The sequence below is a fragment of the Perca fluviatilis genome, chromosome 3 (genome assembly GCF_010015445.1).
Source record: "Perca fluviatilis chromosome 3, GENO_Pfluv_1.0, whole genome shotgun sequence".
Taxonomy (NCBI): Eukaryota; Metazoa; Chordata; class Actinopteri; order Perciformes; family Percidae; genus Perca; species Perca fluviatilis.
This window is the reverse complement of record NC_053114.1, coordinates 9056092-9078684: the sequence shown is the minus strand read 5'-3', so window position 1 is coordinate 9078684 and position 22593 is coordinate 9056092. Positions and strand designations below refer to the sequence as shown.

General features: G+C 41.2%; 1 protein-coding gene across 1 annotated transcript in view; it reads right to left on the bottom strand.

Moving 5' to 3' along the window:
* Positions 1-22352, bottom strand: part of abhd17c (abhydrolase domain containing 17C, depalmitoylase) — a 35178-nt gene extending 12826 nt beyond the window's left edge. The window contains exons 1-2 of the mRNA XM_039795212.1: positions 21468-22352; positions 9574-9753 (exon numbers count right to left, since the gene is read on the bottom strand). Coding sequence (XP_039651146.1) covers positions 9574-9753; positions 21468-21952 — 665 coding nt within the window. The 5' untranslated portion in view covers positions 21953-22352. The remainder of the gene's footprint in view (positions 1-9573; positions 9754-21467) is intronic.
* Between the last annotated feature and the right edge of the window lie 241 nt (positions 22353-22593).

The following is a 22593-nucleotide window of genomic DNA, read 5'->3' as shown; positions in this document are numbered from 1 at the left end:
GCGGCGGCCGTCGGCGGCACAGACTAGGCCGACAGTTGGTCGTTATCGGCTTGGTGTGTCAGGGCCTTAAGTGCTAACATATTACACCGAAAATACAGTCTTGGTGAACTGTGTGGCACTGGAGCAATAACTGAACTTGATGAGGATCATAAAATAATAATTATACCCTCGCACTCCTCTCACAGCCCTGACAACAGTGGACTGCTTTAACACCACTGAGCGCACACGCACACACACGCACACACACACACACACACACACACACACACACACACACCTGTAGATCATACACACAGATAGCACCCAATGTGCCGTCCAATCTTACCACACTTCGCGGAAACCTACACTTAATATTCCTCACCATACTACACTGCAGACTACAAATCTGTGGAGACAGCATACTCATTAAATTTTAACATCGTCTGACTGTTGTAATTTGTTCACAGTGATCCCTTGTGTGACCAAATGATGAACCCAGTGAGGTGGCATGATTCTTCCCCAACAACACTGTCATAATGGCACTCCTTGGCTCTAAAGTAGCCACCAGTTTTTGGTCAAAACAGGACAGTGGCTCATACTGACGCCGCAAGTGTAGCATAAAACATATATGACAGAATACAGGTTTTTGTTTTTTGGTTCACTTTGTGCTTGGTTCATTCTATGCTTAGTTTAAAGCAAACAAAGACCAGAAGAGATAGTCTGATAAGAGTTCAGTGTTTGCTGGCTTCTTTGCAGTTGGCTTCCTACAGACACCAGGGTGAGCTGTGTGCAAGATTTTTCAACACGTAAAAACACCACTCATTACTTGACTTATCAGTAAGATTACATAAACTGCACTGACATATGACTATAATTAAATAAAGTATGCAAGATATGGGCGGAATATTTCCACATTAAGTTGCAGATAAGGAATGCAGCTTTTGTTGAGCTGTTACATGCTGTGTTCCAGTTTGATGCTTGCTTGTTTCACCTACCTAATAACATTTGTTTGTTAAAGGGGTGATAGAATGATTATATAGGGTATTTTACACTATTCCTTAACGTCTCCTAATAGGGTATGTAACATTGGTTGGGCTGAAAATTGCCTGAATGCTATTTTATTAGGCCCTTAACTACCCTGTGAATATGGCTCTATTTGGAACAAGAGCTTTTTTTCCAAATATGGTATGCTCATGAATATTCAGAATGAGCTACGTGCTGATTGGTTTGAGCAAACTACATAGAAACACATGGGAGACTCGACAGCAGGTCTCATATTTCAGACACTGCAAAGTTATACATTGTTTATCGGGCTATTTTGTTATTAAATTCACTTCTGAGTCTTTTTAGCGAGAAATCAACTATATAAAGCTCAAATATGGGCCGTTTTACGAAAATTGATGGCCAATTGCAAATTTGGTATGACTGTGTGTCGGAGTCCTGCTATGAGGTACTTGGAGCTCCGTCACGGTAGCCCACAGCACTCCATACCCGCGCAAAGTCACTGCTTTTTGCGCTAATGGACAACCAAACGCTGCTACCCTGACAGAGCTCCAGGGCCTGCAACTCCCCTCTTCCTGCTAGCTAAATGGCCCGTGTATGTGAGTGAGAGCGCGGTCAGCGAGCTTGTTACGTCAGCAATCTCTTGCCACAGTTCCAGTTAATCTTTTAATGTGTGTAATTATAATGTGTTTAGTTATTTAAACAAGTGATTGGGGAAATAAACGCCGCTTGTCCGCGAGTCTCATTGATAGAGCCATTAGCCCAAAAGACGGTGACTTTGCGCGGGTATGGAGTGATGTGGGCTGCCAGCCGTGACGGAGCTCCAAGTACCTCATAGCAGGCCGGGGTCTGTGAAGGAAGGTAGGCCAAGCGGCGAGGCAACAACACAGGCAGCACCGGCCGCTGAGCTCCGACACACAGTCTGACAAAATTTGCAATTAGCCATCCATTTTCGTAAAGCGGCCCATATTTGAGCTTTACAAATATTTATAATCAAAATATTTTGATTTCTCGCATAAAAAAAGTTTCAGAAGTGAATTTTGTAATGGAATAGCAGAGATCTGCGCGACCTAGATTCAGAAGACTACCTGATCTCAGGTCAGTTGTGTAGCCTATGTAAATGTTAGGGCATGACCGTTCTCTTAATACACCCATGGGCGTGACAAAGTTACAGGTCTTGGGATGTTGACGTCAACTTCCAGCTTTGTTGAGATTCACCCGTTTTCAGCGGCAGTTTCAAAATATGAGATTTTCATAGTAAATGGGTGTCAATGGGATTTTGAGCTTCTATGTATGTCCTATTTACCCACCGAACTGTCGTTATTCAACTATGACAGGGTAAAATCAGTTTTGCATTCTATCACCCCTTTAAAGACCGTGTTACTCGACAAGAAGACAACTTTAGGTTATTCAACAGCTCCTTCGTTGGCACTCAAGGCTTCACTGCCATGTCAACAACAAAAAGACTTCCTGATTTTACAATAAGAGCCCCCACTTCCTCACAATATGTAAACAATCATACTTGTAGTTATATTTAGACAGAGCATATAACGCACATAGTAAAAACAGTCTTTCTCACAGGTTGAGAATTTAATTGTGGTGGGTGGCACGGGATGTGACGGCACGCCGTTTGATGGCTGCGTTCAGTATTAAACTAGTAAAACAAAGGTTTATTAGCCTAACTATATTGAAAACAATGACTACAACATCAACATAATTTAGAAAGAAATAAAAAAACTAGAAGATGATACAGATGAATTACAGCTTATGATGTGCTTTGTCAATTCAATCAGGTTGTTATTTCATAAATGTTATGGTTCATAACTGATTACCCAGAACCCAAATGTTATATGTATTTTCTTAACCTTAAAACCATAGCCTCCTATGATCTATACAGAAAGTTGCCTACATGTCATAGTAAATTTCAACACGGCATGTCTCCTCCCAACTCCTGTTTAATCATATTACACTAAGGCTTACAAACTTATTCATTTTGTTGGTTATAGATCATATAACACGCTGTTTTGTATTGTAACGTAATGTGTCCTGTTGCACTGAATATCTCATCGTAACAGATATCTGTCATTCAAAAAACTCTGGATTGTAGTTTAAACTTTTACAACCAACTTAATAAAATGACAGGTTTTATTTGAGCTTGAGTCTAAAATTAAAGTTAATGGGTACGGGCACAGAGACCAAGAACGTAAACAGGTTCAGTTAGCAACGATTACCTCTGGTTTAGCTGTTAGCTCTGGTTATCTTCATTAGAAACATCAGCTGGAGCGGAGGAGACTGCTGTGGGGAGGGTGAACAACCAGATGCTGATAAATGACGTTCAGGGAGCATTCACAGCGTTGTGGCCGCTGTGTTTTTACCGTTTATCAGTACAGTCAAGGGCCAGCAGTCGCAGCCCCAACATTTTGACATCTCTCCATTAGTGCATGTATAGGACCTGAACATGTGTGTGTATTTCAGCCTTGTGCATTCTTATAACAGAGTGTAAATTGTAATTTCCCCACTGGGGATCAATACAAACTCAAATTACATTTTTAGCCAGGATATGAGTGATTGAATGAAATGATAAAATACTTGCACTCATGGTCCTAAAAGCAGGACCAAAAAAGGTGTCACTCTGAGAATCTGGCTAGGGGCTGCAATAGCTGTATGAGCGATGGCTGATCCAGGCATTTTGTATGGATCGTATTAGCTACATTCATTTATTCATTTATGATCCTTTGTTTACTGTAATCTGTTGTGCTCCGGGTTCACCAGTCCCCCCCCCCAAAAATAGCACCCCAATTCATTCTGTTAAAACACTTCCTAACACACAGCACTGTGAGCGACTGGATCGTGCAGATAGGTAGTATTGCTGCTTTCCTCCTAAAAAAAAGGGGGGGTGTGACATTGATAAAAAAAAAATTGCTACATTAGGTTGTCGAACACCCATTGTTTTATTTAATAGATGGTTTAACTGATGTAACTAATTAAAATGATCGATCCATGGCAATATTCTACTTTGAAAACACTTCATATAAAGAAACAGCATGCTCCCTTTGCTCACTTCTAAGCAGGAGTGATAAGACGGGCCATCTGCAGCGAGATGGATTTAATTAAACAGAAGCTCTGTATAAACTCTGTATATTAAACGTCATTACTTTGAAGCATGTGGGCTGGGAATTCCATGACTGCAAGTTGATGCCTTTTTCCATCAACCCCCGAAAAAATTAATCACAAGCCTGCAGTTTGAATAAAAGGTACAGAGTTATTTTTTATCTTTTTTTTTTTAAAGATTATTTTTTGGGAATTTTTAGGCCTTTATTTGGATAGGACAGCTTAGACATGAAAGGGGAGAGAGAAGGGGAATGACCTGCAGCAAAGGGCCACAGGTCGGAGTTGAACCTGCGGCCGCTGCGTCAAGGAGTAAACCTCTATATACGGGCGCCCGCTCTACCAGGTGAGCTAACCAGGGGCCCAGGTACAGAGTTATTTAACCTAACACTATGACAATAGTCAGTTTTTCTGTTATCACAATTGTCACAAACTTGCATGCGTGTAAGGGGTGCATATCAATAAAGTTCTGACAAAAGGATAAAGCAGTGCAGTTCGAACAAAAGCATGGTGGGTTAGGAAGAATATCAATAAATGAAAGGATAAACAATTGTTCAAAATCGTTAACCCCACCTATTGTCGCCTGCAAAAATCTATACAGGTTTGTTTTCTCACTATCCGACTACAGTATAGTGGTACTAATTGAAATAAATGACATTTGTATGGTTCAGTGTTCGCTGTTTCAATCACAACCGCTGCAGCTTCCTCACCGCCATTTTCACAAGTTAATTCATACTACATCTCCGTGGTCAAACCAGCCTGCCGCTAAAATTGGAGTGCACCCGTTAAGAACAATGAAATAAGTTTTGGGGTCAACTAAAACATCAATAATGCACAATTATATCACAAATATCAGGCGGTACTTATGAACTCTCTATTTTAGTCACCTACGTTGTGTATGAATACAGTTTTAATGTGGAGTATTGAATGGCTATCAAGTCGTATTGAAATCGATATTGAATTGTATCGAATCATGACTCAAAGTATTGATAATGAATTGCATTGTCACTGTGCGATTACATAACCGCAAAAAGTAAACATAAAGGTGTGCTTTGCGCGTGACACTATGTGCACTGCAGTTTCCACGTTGTAACCATATACAGTATTTAAGAATGGACCAACAGATCCCATTGCTCTGGACAGAGACCAGTGAAGGATATTAGAAGTACTTTTCTGGTGAGCGTTACTGCGGAGCATCCAACTGAGAGAGACGACGTAACTGTGACGTGAGCAACCTGTCTGAAAGTTGTAATGCCTTCGGTTAGCTGTGCCAAGAGAAATCTCAATCATTCCCAATCTTGCAGACACGGAGAGCGTAGGTATATGTAAGGAGATAACATGGGCACAGGCTAATTATTGCTAACTAAAATGCTAGTTAACATTAGTAATTAAACCTAAACAGCTCACGTAAGTCGAAACTGCCTGCAAGCTTCTCCTGTACTATTAGGTAATTCTTCTCCAATGCTACAGTAAGTCACTTGGTTATGACACAATCGTTAGCCTATTTTTACAAAAACATCTGCTACGGAGCCATAACGTGAGATACGAGGTAATGGAGCCTTTTATACATTGTCGTGTTTCTTTAGAAATAAACAATGGACAAATAGAGTCTTTAAACGCTTCAGATGTAAAGTTATTCGCTGTCAAAGTGACGTCAAAATGAATGGCAGTCAATGGGATGCTAACGGCGGGTGATCACTTATTAGCATCAAAATGGCGCCATAGGAGCTACGTATTCCAGACGCTCGCTTACCCCCTTGGTGGCTGTTGATTCAATATAATGGCGATTGTTGAACGCCCTTGCTCACGTTTGTATTTTATGTGCATTATTTACATGCTACAGTAGTTACACTGCATTAAGACAATGTAATTAATATTGGGTTAATGGTTATTATTTGCTAGCCTATATATAATTCCTATGCATTGTGTATGGTAGCCTTTACAATGTTATTTATTTTTCTCTTTTTCCTCTCACTTATCCCCTCGTACAGCTGCTACAATACCTCCGACAGCGCTCACCAGTGGGCGCTGTCCTCGCTTCACTACTCAGACACTGACGTTCTCGCTCTCACTAATGTCTGATGCATGGTTATGTGTTGAATCTAAGCGAATCTGCCCTAGCAGGGCTCCAGACTGTGACCAAATGGTCGCATTTTGCGACCAAAATTTGAGATTGTGCGACTGAATTTTACATCCAGTTGCACATGTGCGACCAGTAAATTTGCCCCCTTTTTTACATGTTAAACGTTGAAATGTCGGTACCTGAGCGCGTAAGCGCAAGCTTATCTGTCCTCTCTGAAAATTGAAAGAGCAGAGCTCTGACACAAACACACACGCAGAGCTGCAGACGTTTCTATGCCCTGGTGACTCACTGACAGGCTGAGGTTGTAAGGCAAGGCAACTTTATTTCTACAGCATCTTTCAGCAACAAGGCAATTCAAAGTGCTTTACATGAAATATTAAAGAGCAATTAAAAACTGTCATGATGAAAATAAAAAACAGGCTTAAAAATATACAAATACAATAATAAACAAAATATGAACATTTTTTTTTACTGTCATGACAGCGATGAGGCTGTCAGTTTACCTTATATGTTGCATCTTCAAAAGTGACACTGAATTTGAAACGGCACATTGTAATTTCTGCATCTATTATCAAAGTATTTATTAGTAATACAGTGGAAATTAGTAGAAATGTGAATATTTGGTTAGCATGTTGATTTACGGTGTGTGCCCATAAAGTTTCTGGTAGTGTCCCTAAAATTTTCAGTTGGGGGCCACTGTGCTAGTGAAAAAAGTTAGTCTGGAGCCCTGCCTAGTCTGGAGCCCTGCCTAGGGCCCTGCCTAGGGCTCCAGACTAACTAAACATGGCAAAAAAAAATTATCACGATCATTTTTTCCCATATTGATCAATATCGATATTTATCACTATATATAATTTGATAATGCTGCCAGTTTGAAGAGTATACTGATGACGGAAGCCTGAAGAAACCAGAGGGTTCATTAGTTAAACTTTAGAATATAGTTTATTAACAAAAAAAATAGAATAACATAATGTAACATTTAACTGTGCAAACATGGCTTGGTTTTTAGAATATATATTGTGTGATAAAAGAATATATTGAATGACATCTAAATGTAAACATTTTACTTTGCAAACGTGCTTTATCTGCCTTAACCAAAGAGTAAAAGTTAGTAATGTAAATGCAAATATGTAAATAAAACAAAAAGCCGTGACTACTACCACATTCACTTTTCATATGCGGCAATGGTCGCAAAAGACGACACGATTGATTGTTGTTTTTCAGACCCGCTAGTGCTGCTAACAGCAGAAGAACCACTAGGACGTTGGACAAAACTTGTGGGCAGACTAACGTTAACGTGGGCCCGCATTTTCAAACTCTCGCTGTGTTCGCTGGGATGGTACCTTTTCAAGTGACAGAAAAGATTGGTTTTGTTTCCCGTCTTGGTCGACACCGACCGACAGCATATTTTGCAGACCGTGTTAATCTGCGCTTCGTCACTTTTGAGATATCCAAACCACTTCCATGTAATTGACGTTGTGTTACTTTTGTTGTCAACAATTTCCCCAGCTTTGGAGGATGACGCAAGTTCACTTTCAGCATGCCCCTCTGTTCAACTGTTTTCTTCATTTTCTTCACTGCTGGTAACTCAAACAATGCTCTGCGTAGGAAATGGGCGTGTACTTTGACATGCAAGCCAAAAACCTCTTCTTCTATTGGCTTTTTTTTGGCGGTTGGCAAACAACTTCTGGTGTGCATTACCGCCATCTTCTGAAATGGAAAGCAGTTTATTTCTGCTGTGTGATGTGCTGTTAGATCTATCCAAAATCGGGTAAAATACGTCCGAAGCAAATCATCGTTATCGTCCCGAATTTTATTGCGATCCCATATCGAGATAATTTTATCGCCCAGCCCTAATCTGCCCTCTGATTTTACGCTACCCCATGGATGTATTAAGAGCCCCCCTCAAAACAATGTCCACAATAGATATGACCAGTTAGTCTGTGTCGCGTAGTGCATGTGTCGCGTATGGTCACACCAATATTAGAAGTGTAGACCAGGGGTCTTCAACGTTTTTTAAGCCAAGGACCCCTTATCAGAGAGAGACCGAGCAGGGACCCCGTACTAGGGGTGGTACGGTTCATGAAAAAACACCCGAACCGCTCGGTTCGCTAGTCTCGGTTCGGAGCATGTGTGTACCGCACGGTTCGTCAGTACACTGTTAAGCTGCACTAACCTCTTACTGCCGTAGTGCCCACTTTATACACCTATGTTAAAACACTTACTGGAAATGACGAGCGGGATGGGTGTGACAAACGCAACCCATGGCAGCTGATTGGACGATTGCGTCACATGGGTCTGGCTGGTCCCAAATTTCAAAGCCAGACTGTCATGGCGGCTCGTTCAGAGTACGATCTCATATCGTACTAAAATAGTTCACCGAAACGTGTTTCTGAAAACATTTTAAGCGAGAAATAGGCCATGCAGTTGCTGAATCTGTCTTCATTTCAGATCGAGAAAGGTCAGTTTAAAAGATTTTCATCAGATTTTGAGAGAAACCGAGCCGAACGCTCCTCAAGTGGCGTGCTGTTGCTGCAGGTCACGTGACGTCACCTGCAGAAATGTCAGGTGGGAGAGAGGCTGCCCAGAGCTGTAGGATGCGCCAGCGTTGTTTATAGTCTGGCGTGTGGGAACATTTTGGATTTCACGTTACCTATGATGAAATAAAACAATATAGAACTGCCACTGTGTGCATGTTTTGTGCAACATGCATTCAATATGCTAATTTTAGCTATATGCTGAAGTATATTCTGGAGTGATAAAGAAAAAATAAGAACCGTACTGAACCGAAAACCGTGACCCTAAAACCGTGATACGAACCGAACCGTGGGTTTTGTGAACCGTACCACCCCTACCCCGTACTACATATATTTTATAAAATCAAGTTGCATATTTAACTGGGCCTACAAAAAAAAAACTAAGCTATAAAAATAATTGTTGATGTGTGATTTTATAAATCATGTTTTAATGGTAAACATTTAGGATGAACTGTATCTGTGGATGGCCTACCTTAATGACTACCTTACCTTGCCAGTAAACCTATCATTAATGTGTTTTTTTCACAAGACATTTTAATTTTTGAAAACACTTTCAAAGGTTGCATAGAAACTCCATTCATTTTGCCAGTTAGACAGTGCGTGGGAGTTTCTCTGCATCCTTTGACCTACTTATCCCCCTCCGATGTTATAGGTGTGCAAAGTATTTTTCTGTAATGAAAAACCTTTAAGAAATTAACAATAATTTGGTTTAACTCTGAGGACCCCCTAGGGGCCCCGGACCCCCTGATCTCTGGTGTAGAGGTTTTCAGAGCATGCAGACAACAAAGGTTGTTGTCTTGTGGACGGTTGCTAGTTGCCCAGGTAACAGAGGTGTGTGTGTGTGTGTGTGTGTGTGTGTCTCACCTGGGGAAGGCATCAAAGCAGTAGGTCTTGCGTGTATCGGGGAAGGCCACCCGTAGCCCTGACATGAGTGGGGAGTGGAGGATGACAGCAGCACATTCATAGCGAGCAGCCAGGTCGATAGTGGGCACAGTGCCGATACTCTGACCGTACAGGATGATGTTCTCAGGTGGTACACCATACCTGTACAACAACACACAGAAAGGACAAAGCTAGCATTTTGTTTGAATCACCTGTGTTAACATGGACATGAATATTGCGGTTATGCGGCCTATCCCGTTTTTCATCATATTAGGGATATGATGTTTACATGGCACACAGAGAAATAATGTTATTCATATCTCCGTACAGCTGTCTGCTGGGAGCGCATCCACCTCTCTCTCTCTTACCAAACGCTTCAGAAAAATATTCTCATGATCTGGTCATCATGACATGATAAAAGTACACTAGGAGCACTGCGGTTGGGGGGGAAGGGGGTTATGAACATCAACAGTAACATTACCGAAGTGGAAAAGGCGTGTAGTTCCTTTTAGCAACAGTTTGATTAATTTGCAGTCGTTTCTCAAAAGCATCATGTCTTACAATTACATTCCAGGATATAATGTTAGCGTCTCTTCTGTCCTTTCTCACACAGTTTGTGGATCAGTTTTAGCCAAATTTTACTACTGTGAGTCAGTTAATCTTTATAGATTACACATAGCTAATGAACAATTCCAAATACATAACACATTTTGCAATGTGCATCTCACATCACATTTTCACTCACTATAACCACTACTACTGTCATTATTAAACATACAATAACACCGCCGTCAGTGGGCTTATTCGCTAACGTTCCCTCCGAAGAAATCCAGCAAATAATTAATGTTGGAGTCCTGACCCGACTCTTAAACAAGCGATTGCTGCTGCTTTGGAAAGTTAACTAGTCGCAAGTTTGCGTTAAAATGCAGTTGGGTTGTCGAGGTCAAAACATTATATGTAGCAGCTGTATATCAAATAAACGTATTATAAATAATATGTCCTTATTTTACTCTTACACTGAATGTTTGCTGCTTCAATCCAGATGAGTAGTGGAAAGTATTTTCCGCGACTGAAAAAGGCACGTGTTGAGGATGAGGACCAGCCTGAACCGGAGGTATCAGTCTGAAACAGAGCTCAACAGTCCGAACAGTGTAATTAGTTATGTTATTAATTTGGTCACAATATTTTCAGGCTTCAACCAGTGCTGCTCAAGCAGAAAGACAGGTTCAGGAAGAGAAAGAGATAGATTTGTTAGGCATTGAAGAAAGAGTAGGAGAAGAGGACATCACCTAACAGTGTGTCCTACTCAGTTTTAAATTTTACCACTAGGTTTTGCACTTGTCTTAGCCACTCCCGAGTGAAAGTGATCAAAGAGCCGATATTGAGAGGAGAAGTTCACTATGTCTGAGCTATTTTGACGTCAGTGATGCTCAGCAGTTTTAAGAGCTGCACTAAAACTGAAATAACGTGCTTGAGCTTCAGAATGCTCAGGGAAATGTAGCTTGTGTTGAGCTACTGCACTACTTGATCGATAAAAGAGCCAAGTTAATGAAAAGCTATTTTATGCAGAAAAACAGCAGAGCTATTAAGAAGTAGTAACGCTACTGTCCAACACTGCTTGCAATTCAAGTTTGATTTAGCGCCGTGACGGCGTCAGCACGTTGCTTATGTAGGACACTTTTTAATTTGCCAGAAGGTGTCACAGTGACGAATGCCGGTTCATCTCGTCAGCATAAAATCAAACCCAAACACAAATCAAACCGGTTTAGCCTCGTACACAGGATCAGACCGGTGAAACCGGAAAACGAACTCTAGCAAACACTATCAATGTACACTTGTATGGAATCTGATCTAAAGGTTACATCATAATCAATTCAGGTTGAGAGTTCACTGTACACAAACAATGTCATAAAATGCAAAACTTCATGATCACACAGTGCATTGTGTCTTTTATAGACAGTCCTCATTGGTAGATATCCTATTTTTAATAAAAGCCAATATCTGTCTAACCATAGAGGCTGCACTTGCACAGCTGACAGATAAGAGCTCTATGGCAACACCGTGGCAGTCTGCAGGTCGGTATCATAACTAGCAGTAGAAATGTGGAACTTAGGGAAAAACTGGTGTTAGAAATATAACACATTTATCAGACCCATCGGTCTGATAACTGTCTTATAAAGAGAGTGAGGAGTGCAAACGGAGATGACTGTTGTATCACAGTGTTGAGACTATTCCAGTGTTAGGATGAAGATGATAGTCCCTGATAATCTGTTCACAGACAGACACTTTAGTTTAAAAAATATAGTAAAAACATTGCTAATGACAGAAAAATAGTATAAATTGTAAGACACAGCCCTCACACATGGTTAGACAATATGGCAGGTACTTCTTTTGAAGCAAGCAAAGGCCTGAAGGCACATTTAAAAAGGATTTGGATAACTTTGTCATGTATTTAGATTAATAGCTTCACGAGTTTTGATCATACAAGCATGACAAAAACATTGACAGAAACCTTTAAATGTACACATTCCAATGTGTAAATTATAAGCGTGTAAATTATGTATATTAATAAACTTTTCACATTAATCAGTGACAGCCCAGTTGGAGTTTACTAATAAAATCATTAAAATGTTTTGTGCAAATGTATTAATAATACTTATCCATTGCTCAGTGAAACCACTGCATGTTGTAGTTGAGAAGGGAAGGTCAGTAGATTCAAACTGACACCAACTGGGTGCAGCGTGCGTTAAAGCTAATTAACAGTCCATGCTCTATTAGAAGACATGACACTGACCATACTAGGGCTGTAATCTCCCAGTCGACTAGTCGATTTATTGGTCGATACGTTCTGGCTCGACCAAAATTCTGATTGGTCGATTTTTTGCCGTGTTAATTTCATGAGGTGGAAAGCACTAATTGCTAATGGGGGTGTTTTCAGAGCACCCCTGTTTCACAGGTTAGTCTGTCTTCAGAAACACCCCCCCTTGTTTTCACTTTTTTGGATTAGCCCAACCCACTGGAGACAGAAGAAAGCACTAGAAGGCATCCGTCTGGTAGTTTGCGTTTAATTTACTACCATGTCAAAGACATCGGCAGAATGGAAAAAAAGTTAAAGTTTGCAAGCAACAGTTTGCATATCACACATATCGACTACAAACATGGCATATCACCTAAAAACGGTAAGCTAACTTGTCTCCGTTAGCTTGCCCTGTCTGTTTGAGTAGGCTATATGAACATATCAGAACTGGCATATTTCAATGTTTTAGTCTAATAATAGTTTTATAACTGCAAGCGCACCCACCCGCAACGACGGTAGCATCCCCCAGACACACCCAGACCACGCTGAATGTTAAGCTTCCTCTATCATCCAAATGCAAAAATAATATCACAGAAGGAATTGTCGACTTCATTGCTCAGGATATGAGGCCCATTGCTGTTGTGGAGGGCCAAGGTTTTAAGAACTTGTTAAAAGTTTTGGAACCTGGATATACAGTGCCAGCACGCCACACAATCATGCATGCACTAACCGCAAAATATGAGGGACTCAAAGAGAAAGTTTCAGAGTCAATACAACACAGCGAGGCACTGAGCCTGACCACAGATATGTGGACATCTCTTAGAATGGAGTCCTATATGACAGTGACTGCCCATTTCATTGATGGAGACTGGAAAGCATGGAGTCTGGTGCTTGAGACAAAACAAATCGAAGAGGCGCACACAGGAAGAAACATTGCTGCACGACTATCTGAAGTTGCGGATACCTTTGGAATTCCAGAAGCAAAGAGAGTTTCTGTTGTATGTGACAACGCGGCTAATATGGCACTCTGTGTGGAAACACTAAAAGAATCACATGAATGGCCAGAGATGCAGGGTGTCAGGTGCGCCGGGCACACTTTGCAGCTTTGTATTAACCCTGCACTCAAACAAGAGCCAATTTGTCGTGCCGTGGCTGCATCACGTCATCTGGTGGGACATTTCAAAAAGCCAAAACTGGGCTAAAACAGAAGCAGCAGCAGCAAAATGTCCCTCAGCATGAAAGAATTCAGGATGTGTCTACATGTTGGAACTCAACATTTTCAATGTTGGAGCGACTGCTGGAGCAACGCTGGCCCATTAACGCAGTGCTGTCGGACCCAAACTTTACGAAGAAGAGCGACAGCAGTACACTGGACCTTACCACACACTCAGCACACTGGAATGCGGTAGAGGACATTAAAAATGTGTTGAAACCGATGACAACCCTGACCAAGCTGCTGTCTGAAGAGGACAACACGCCCCTGTCTGCAACAGTACCCATGCTGGCAAACTTGAAGAAACGTCACCTGGCCATCACGGATGATGACAGCCCCATTACCAAAAAAATGAAAAGCAAGCTGCTCGAAGAAATTGACAGTAGGTGGGAGTTTAAAAACCGAATGATGATGACTAACAGTGTATACATTACAGCTGCAGTAGTAGACCCTCGTTTTAAGCAGCTGTCTTTTCTGGATGATGCCAAATGAGACGAGGCCTATACAGTAGTTGCACAGCTGGCAGACCAACTGAGCGCACTCAGCGCAGCCACAGGCACAGGTGAACCTGGAGGTGAGGAGCAACGTGTCAAAAAAACACAAAAAGAGATGATGAGGAAGATCTGGTTTATACAGAATCAGGTGGGAGAAGCACAGAAGAAATGAAAAACTATCTTCAGGACTGAACCAAAATTGACTCTGGACCATTGGGGTGGTGGAAAAAAAACCAAGACCGATACCCGAGCCTGGCCCGAGTTGCAAAGCGACTGCTCTGTATCCCTGCAACATCCACGCCATCTGAACGCATTTTCTCCAAGGCAGGATTTATTGTCAATAAAGCAAGAAGCGGTCTCCTTCCGAAGAACGTGGATATGCTGGGGTTTCTCGCACACAACACAAAAAAGTGTGGATAGTTTGTGGACAGTGGACACTGATTGTACTCTCTGTGAGCCATTTGTTTATTTCATTACATTATTTCGTTTTGGACATTAATAACATTTTATAATTGTGCACATTTATTTGAAATACTTGTGGATTTGGGCATTTGATTTATTTTTTTTATTTGTTCTGAGTTAGCTTACCTTGTTGTTGTTATGCACTTTATTTTGTTTCGGTTTAAAATGTGGCTAAATAACATGTAATTTTATGGTTACCTTTTATTATTGTGCACATTTATTTTTTTGTATTATTTATTGGATTTGGGCACTTTATTATTATTATTTCTTTTTTGGAGCGTAATGCGCAATTTCACTGTTTGTATTTGTTTTGAGCCTATGCTTTATTTTTCAGTTAGGCACTTTATTTTGTTTCTCGTCTTGATCTGGTTTAATAAATATTCTGTTTTTATTAAAGTGGACGTGCCTTTTGTGTTTAAGAGTAAAAGCTTTAAGTTAATAGTCTATTTGTGTCCCAGCCGCGATGCTGAGCGCCTATGTTCAGCCGCTCTGTGCTTGTCCTCGCACTGAAATGATAGTTTGTCAGTTATTATAACATATGAAAAACAATTGTCTAAATTATGTTGCATATTTCTCAACAGTTATTGTGCTGATATCACTAGTTGACATAGTACTATTTTCGGAAATCATAGGCTATGATATTGAGCAGGTGCACGTGATGCAGCGCTATCAGAGCCGACAGACTCGAGTGTTTGATTTCAGTGCAAAATAATTAGGGCAAAAAAAGGTTTAATATACTGCAAATAGCCTACTAGTTTTTATGTTTATTTATAATTCATTCAGGCGGACAAGGCTACCAAGTACTGAGCAGCTAATTAATCTAACACGCGCGCACCCCCCCCGGCTTTTAGTCGATTTTCAGTCGAAATTTCAGGACTTCAGTCGACCAAGATATTCTTTGGTTGATTACAGCCCTAGACCATACTCCATTCAGCACCAAAACTTGCAAAGGAGAATTACTATATCCGAATTCTTGAGCACACTTGGAAAAACACTGTAGAGACCAAGGGGATACCTGGTGTCAGGTATGCACTGGGTGGTCCACTGTAGAGAAAAGTTACCAGACAGTGGCTGGGTGGCAGGCGGACACACACACACACACACACACACACACACACACACACACACACACACACACACACACACACACACACACACACACACACACACACACACACACACACACACACACACACACACACACACACACAACTATCTTTGTGGGCACTGTCATAGACATAATGCATTCCCTAGCCCCTTACCCTAACCTTAACCATCACAAATGAATGCCTAACCTTAACCCTTACCCTCACCTTAACCTAATTCTAACCCTAACCCTAAAACCAAGTCTTAACCCTCAAACAGCCCTTTAACCTTGTGGGGTCCAGCATTTTGGGCCCCACAAGGCTGTGCAGACCCCACAAGTATACTGTATTCCCTGGTTTTTGGACCCCACGAATATAGTAAAACAAGCCCACACACCAAAGGGTTTGGGCAGGAGGCGCTGGGCTGTATGTCTTGTGAAGTGATGCCATCATAAGAGCTCGTCAGATAACAGCTTGGGTGTGACCAATCTGTTGGCCTGGACAAATCCTGCTTCTGATAAGCAGCAACTAGGCAGAAGTGAGCAGTCGTCCTGATAGAAGATTATGACCCCACACATGGATAGACAAAGTACCCGCTGGATGCCAGCTGTCTCACAGAACACTGGACTTTGATGCATCACACAGTTTTGTGTCTTACTCATGCGACTTTTGATCGCTCGGAGTGAAATATTTCAACTCACATGGATACGAAAATCTGAAACAGTCCGTGTCAGTTGTTCTGATAGCAAGAAGTGTTAGGACTTGAAAGGGCTGTAGCAAATAGTTTGAAGCTTCATTCTTAACGCTGACATTCAAAATCTCAATTAACATTCAAATGCTTTTTTTCCATGTCTACTAATTCGGTTTAAACCTGGTAATTCTGCACAGCTGCAGATAAAGATTAGGCTACACTAATATTATTGTACTATTTGTAGAATTCAATTGGCTGTTTAGGATTGTTTCCGACTCCTGTGATCCAAACATTTACAATAACTCCAAAGTGTTGTTTCGGTCTTGTTATGAACCTATGGGTGCAATTACTGCATCAGTATTTTATGCCATTATTGGATTAGCTAGCTGGATTAGCAAGTATTTATGTTGACAAAACTGATGAGTTATATTCATGAAAGAAAGTTAATTTAATATTAATTTAAAAAAAGACTAACTAATTTCATCAAATTAATCACTATTCAAATTGAGACATTTTTTTGGGTTGGTGATGTCATAAAATGCCAATGCTTCTTTCAAAAACCTCAATAGAAGCTTTGAATAAAAAAATTTAAAAAATTTACTCGGTAGAACCCCCCCCTTAAACTTTTTTTTACATATGAGAATGAAGTTAAGCCTCAGCTTTATCCCAATGGACCTTTTTCACAGCAGACATTTTGACTTCATAGTAGGAAAAGCCCAGCTGAAATTGATAACCTTAACGATGGCTCAATTCCATCAAGTGTCCCAGTAAGCTATTTCAGTGAGTCAGCATGAACAATACCAGGGCCTCTCCTAAGTGGAATGCAGCCATCATTAATGGTTTTGAATACACCTGTCCTTTTTCTACTATGACATGTATGACATAACAGTTAATAATTCTAGCCCTTAACGCAGCATGATTAATTGTATTTAAATGACAATCTAAATTCACGCCTCCGTTCCTATTTCATTCTCACGAGATCAATTCTGCCACATTCGCTTGCCTTTAACAGGGATCAAACCAAGAATTGCCAATTTCACCCTAAGCTCTGTCCACAAATGTTAAGTGTGCATTAGGCTATGCAACTAACTGTGCATAGAAAGAAGAAGCTTTACAGGAACAACAAACATTTATCAGAATTAAAGTATTGCAGTGATGGTGATACAGAACAATGCCATTATGCAAAAAGTGGCATGTTTCTAAAGGTTTTGCACAACCTGCTGTTTGGAACCTTTTTTTGGGTATGGATCAGCTAAGGTGGCACTAGGGCTACACAATAGTTTTTTTTATCGTTATCGCCATATCAACTTGCACAATAAACACATTGCGAAAGGCTGCAACATATCGTGAAAGACACAGAGATCGTTTTGAATTAGTTGAAAGAGAGAATCAGTAGAAAACTACACATTAAAATGTAATGGTTTTTATGTCCAATTCAATTTGTTCAATAAAGTATTGTTGGATTTTTTCTTTTCAATTCAACAAGCAATTTGCTGTATCTTAGCACAATACTGAAAGCAGCAGAAATAAGTATACTTTAAAGTGCCTATATCATAAAAATATGGTATATGGGATGTTATTTTGTGTCTCTGGTGCTTCCACACGCATACAAACTTGGGGAAAAAAAAACATCCATGCCGTTTTGAGTGAGATACGGGTTTCTGAATGTATCCTGCCTTCAGTCTCCGGGTGAGCTGGTCAACATTGGCAGGGCCGTCTACGTCATCGGCTGAAACATTTGGTGTGTGTTAACCACTTTAGCTAATACCACATCAGCTAGCGTTTTCTCCAACTTTGGTCAGTACAAGGCAGGATTAGCCGGGAGACTTCTTCTAAACGAGGGCACACTTCCAACTTTGCGTGGAATACCTGCAGTATACGGTTTTGCCATTGAGAACGAGGTGGCTAACCGCTAGCACTGCTGCTAGCGCTGCTAGCAGTTAGCCACCTCGTTCTCAAAGGCAAACTGCTACAACACACACGAGTTCACCCTAATCTACAAAAGAAAATTATTATTATAGAACTACTTACATGTCCCTCGTCTGCTAGCGCCGCTAGCTAGTAGGGGTGGCACGGTTCACAAAACCCACGGTTCGGTTCGTATCACGGTTTTAGGGTCACGGTTTTTGGTTCTGGTTATTTTTTTCTTTTATTCTTTAACACTCCAGAAATATACTTCAGCATATGATATATAGCTTAATTATCCACAATGTAGGATACACTATTAAATAATGATATAGTTATATCATGTAATCATGCACAAACTGAATTTGACTTGACTTTAGGCACAAGCTTGACATTATTGGGACCATCTCTGATGAAAGCTAGGTGAGATTAGGTGAGAATGCTAGGGAAGACATTGATGATTTTGCCTTTTTAGTACATGAAGATTGAAATATTACAGAATATCAATTGAAATAACTTGCATTTATCAAACTGCCAACTTCAGTGTAGCTCTTACACAAATTGTATCCTTTAAAAGAAAAAGAGAGGAACTCTTAAAGCTCAGTTTTTTTAATAAGTCAGAATACATTAAACATAAAAAAAGTTTACATTATTAGTTAATTTCCTATCCTGGCCTGGGCAGGGACACACATTCATATGGTTTGATAAAGTACTTGGACTTTAACTTATCATTGCACATCCAATAACGAGCGTAGCTGTCCTCAATTTAGGTCCTCCTGTACGTCTCATCTCCGGTTTTTCCTGCATCCACCGGTGTGTGTGTGTGTGTGTGTGTGTGTGTGTGTGGTGCGTGCACGTCAGTCGCGGGGGGAACTGAGCAGCCCCGCCCGCTGCCGAGAGCCAACAGGATTGAAACTGCAGCCGCTTCAGCGACTTTAGAGTGAAAAAATCGTTACAGCGTACATTGATGTTAAAATGTATACAGGTTGGCAGGACGGTCTGAAATGTTTTGCACGGTCTTTCGCTGTACGTTTTGTTGGCAACTTCTCCGCACCTCTTCTTTCGCGCAAAAGGAAAACACACTGTCTGACACATACGGGCACGAGGCTATATTGCGCATGCGTCGAACCGTGCAGCACACACACACGCTCCAAACCGAGACAAGCGGACCGAACGGTTTGAATGGTTTTTCATGAACCGTACCACCCGTACTAGCTAGTAGTAATAGCTAGCTAGTAGTCCTTACCTAGCTACTGCGCATGTGCGACTCCCAACAAAGATGGGATAGAAGTGAGATGCCTCACTCCGTAGCTAAAACCGAGAGCTCAACACACAGGGTGAAAAGAGTAGCTGCAGCAATGTGCAGTGCAACAAAAATATGGTGTTTTTTGAATTAAACCATGTAAACCTATTCTGGTAAACCTCGAAATACAATTATGAACCTGAAAATGAGCATATATGGGCACTTTACTATCTATTTATGTACCGCAAGTAATATTGTTATTGTGATAGTCAATGTTATTGCATATTTTCCTCTTATCGTGCAGCACTAGGTAGCAACTAATTTTATGGTTTAGCCTGTTTCGTATTACAAACGTAATTTTATGTTCACTAAACTGTTGGTGCAAAAACAAGGGTTTACTATACTTGCGGAAAGGGTCTACTTCTTTGAGAGCTTTTTGAAGCTCTTATCACTTATTCAATTTTTTTGTATAGATTTTTTCCACATTACCATTACCCTCATGTAGCCTATGTAGTGGGGCTTCCAGCAACGTATTTTTATGCGCATTTTCCCATGTTGATTTTTTAAAACTCTGCCACACAACTCAGGGCTCGAGAGTGCGACCAATTTTGTACAAAATTTGTAAGGGTGCGACTAAGATTTTTCCTAGGTCGCACCGGTGCACCTAACGTCCTCGCATCCGCTGCCTCTCCACTAACGAAGCAATGTTGTTTATATCGATATATGGTTTAATGTTGCGTTACATGACCCATTCCTTCTGGAAAGCCGTGCCTGTGTTTGGATTTGGATCTCTCCTCCGCGCAGCCCCGCCCCCATTCACTCACACACCGGCCGGCTCCCCTGCAACATGGAGAGACACAGCGCCGCTGGTCCAAACTCCCGACATTTGTCTACAGTTTTAATTGTTATTAACACAGCTGTATATTGTTAAGTATGAGAGGGAAACCTGTATTGGTACCAGTGTTTCCGCTGGTAACTCTGTTACTGCGGCCGCCACGGCGAAAAACACATTATTAAACTAACTTCAGTTCGTTGAGTAATAGCGTGACGGAGCATGCTGGATCATAGTTCATAAAAATGCAGCGCAGTGACGATACAGACATTTCATAGCCTACACAAGACGGGTGTAACGCCGCTAATGAGTCAGCCGTCACTCTCTGAGTAGCCTAGCATACGCTTTAGTCCATCGCACTCCCCTGTCTTTCGGTCGTTCTTTTTTTTTTTTTTTTTTTAAGATTTCGGCCTTTATTTTGATACGAAAGCTGAAGACATGAAAGGGGAGAGAGAGTGGGGGATGATTGATGCTTTAAAATAGGGAATATTTAAAATTTTCTTCGAGCGATGCCCCGGACCCCTAGAGGGGTAATATCCTTCTCACCTTTTTCACCCCTGACCCGTTTTCATGCCTGTCATATCGGAAAGGGCTGGAGGTCGGAGTCAAACCTCTATATTTACCAACTGAGCTATCCGGGCGTCCTCTCTCTCTTTTAATCAGTCTGTTATTGTTGTTGAAAGCTTATGAAGGAGCTTTCTCAGGCTATTTATTTTAGATAACTTTCATTTACATGTGTTGCAGCTGTATATTTTCAAACTGGTAAAGAAAACCCTGTCTTTGCATTTTATTTTAATCACAATCTGTTTTAATAAAAGAGCTTGTGAAAAGTGGCTTTGACTTAAAACTGAACATTTAGCCCACTTTGTGAAAAAATACAGAGCTATATATCGTGTATCGCTATTCAGCGTTACGGCGATGCGAGGAAAAATTTGGGTGCACCTAAATTTTGTGCTGGTGCACCTAAATAAAAAAAGTTAGGCGCACCAGTGCAACCAAGGCAAAAAGTTAGTCTGGAGCCCTGCAACTGGTTAAAAATGAGAAACCTTTAGCTTATAACTTTCCAAATATGAGCATGTATTGGGGCTAGTGTACTACATGAACACCAATCTGACGACATGTGCTGAACCATAATACTCATGGCTCATACTCACTTGTTTCTCAGGACCTGCCAGGCCGCCTCGATGTCCGCATACAGGTTCTTCTCAGAGGGCTTGCCGGTGCTGACTCCGTAGCCTGAGTAATCGTAGGAGAACACGTTGCAGTTGATCCTGGAGCCGAGGCCGATGTAAAAACTGCACATCTGCCCAAGGTCCACGGCGTTACCGTGGGAAAACAGCAGCGTGTACCGACTGTTCGGGGCGCAACGCACAAACATACACCCAACCCGGTTACCCCGACTGCTTCTGGTGGTAAACACTTCCACTGCATCGAGCTCTCGCTGAGAGTACTGCCAGTCCGCCCGTTCGGTTAAATGTAAGCTAGTTACCCCGTTAGCATCGGCGTGCACAGAGTACGTGGGCTCCGGTGGGAGGAAAGCTAGCTTGGACGCGATGCGACTCGGACAAGGCGGACAACAGAACAGCCAGCATAGTTCGCCGAGAGAAAACCCATTCATCCTAGGGCCTTGTTCGGGCATTTAGGAGCGGGTCAATTAACCCGGCCAATTATCTTCTAATGAAACAAAAAGACAATTCTCTTTTGGTATGATGTCCTATTTATTTCTCATTAACAGACTCTAACGAACAGCAGCTAGATGACCGATGGCTCGGTCTCTCGGCTTGGCAGCTAACGCGCTAGCGAACTGGCAGCTAACGTTAGGTAGCTGGCTAACAGCAAAACTAAGACTAACGTTACATATAAATTAGACACCAACTAAAACGCAACCTTTAAGTTCATGTTATTTTATAGCACAAAACAGTGCAGCGACGAGTCTCGATAGAACAAATCCGCCCTTGAAACACATTAGTTGCTATACATCAAGATTTCTTGCTAATGTTGTACGAATGAGAATAGCCATTTCTCTAGAATGTAGACAAGCCGGACTTCCGTTACAACCGGATATCCGGCTTGTCTTTTATTTAGTTGGTTTCTATTTTTTGGTTTCTAATTGTTTACTTTAGATTACATGAACAGTTGTGAAAAAAAAAGTATACAAAGATAAATTGACTGTTTAGGGGTAAAGTGACATGCGATGAGCTCAGAGCGTAAGAGTTCAGCAGTCTTATGTCCTGTGGATGACCATAGACTTTTTTTTATTTTATTTTTTTATAATTCATT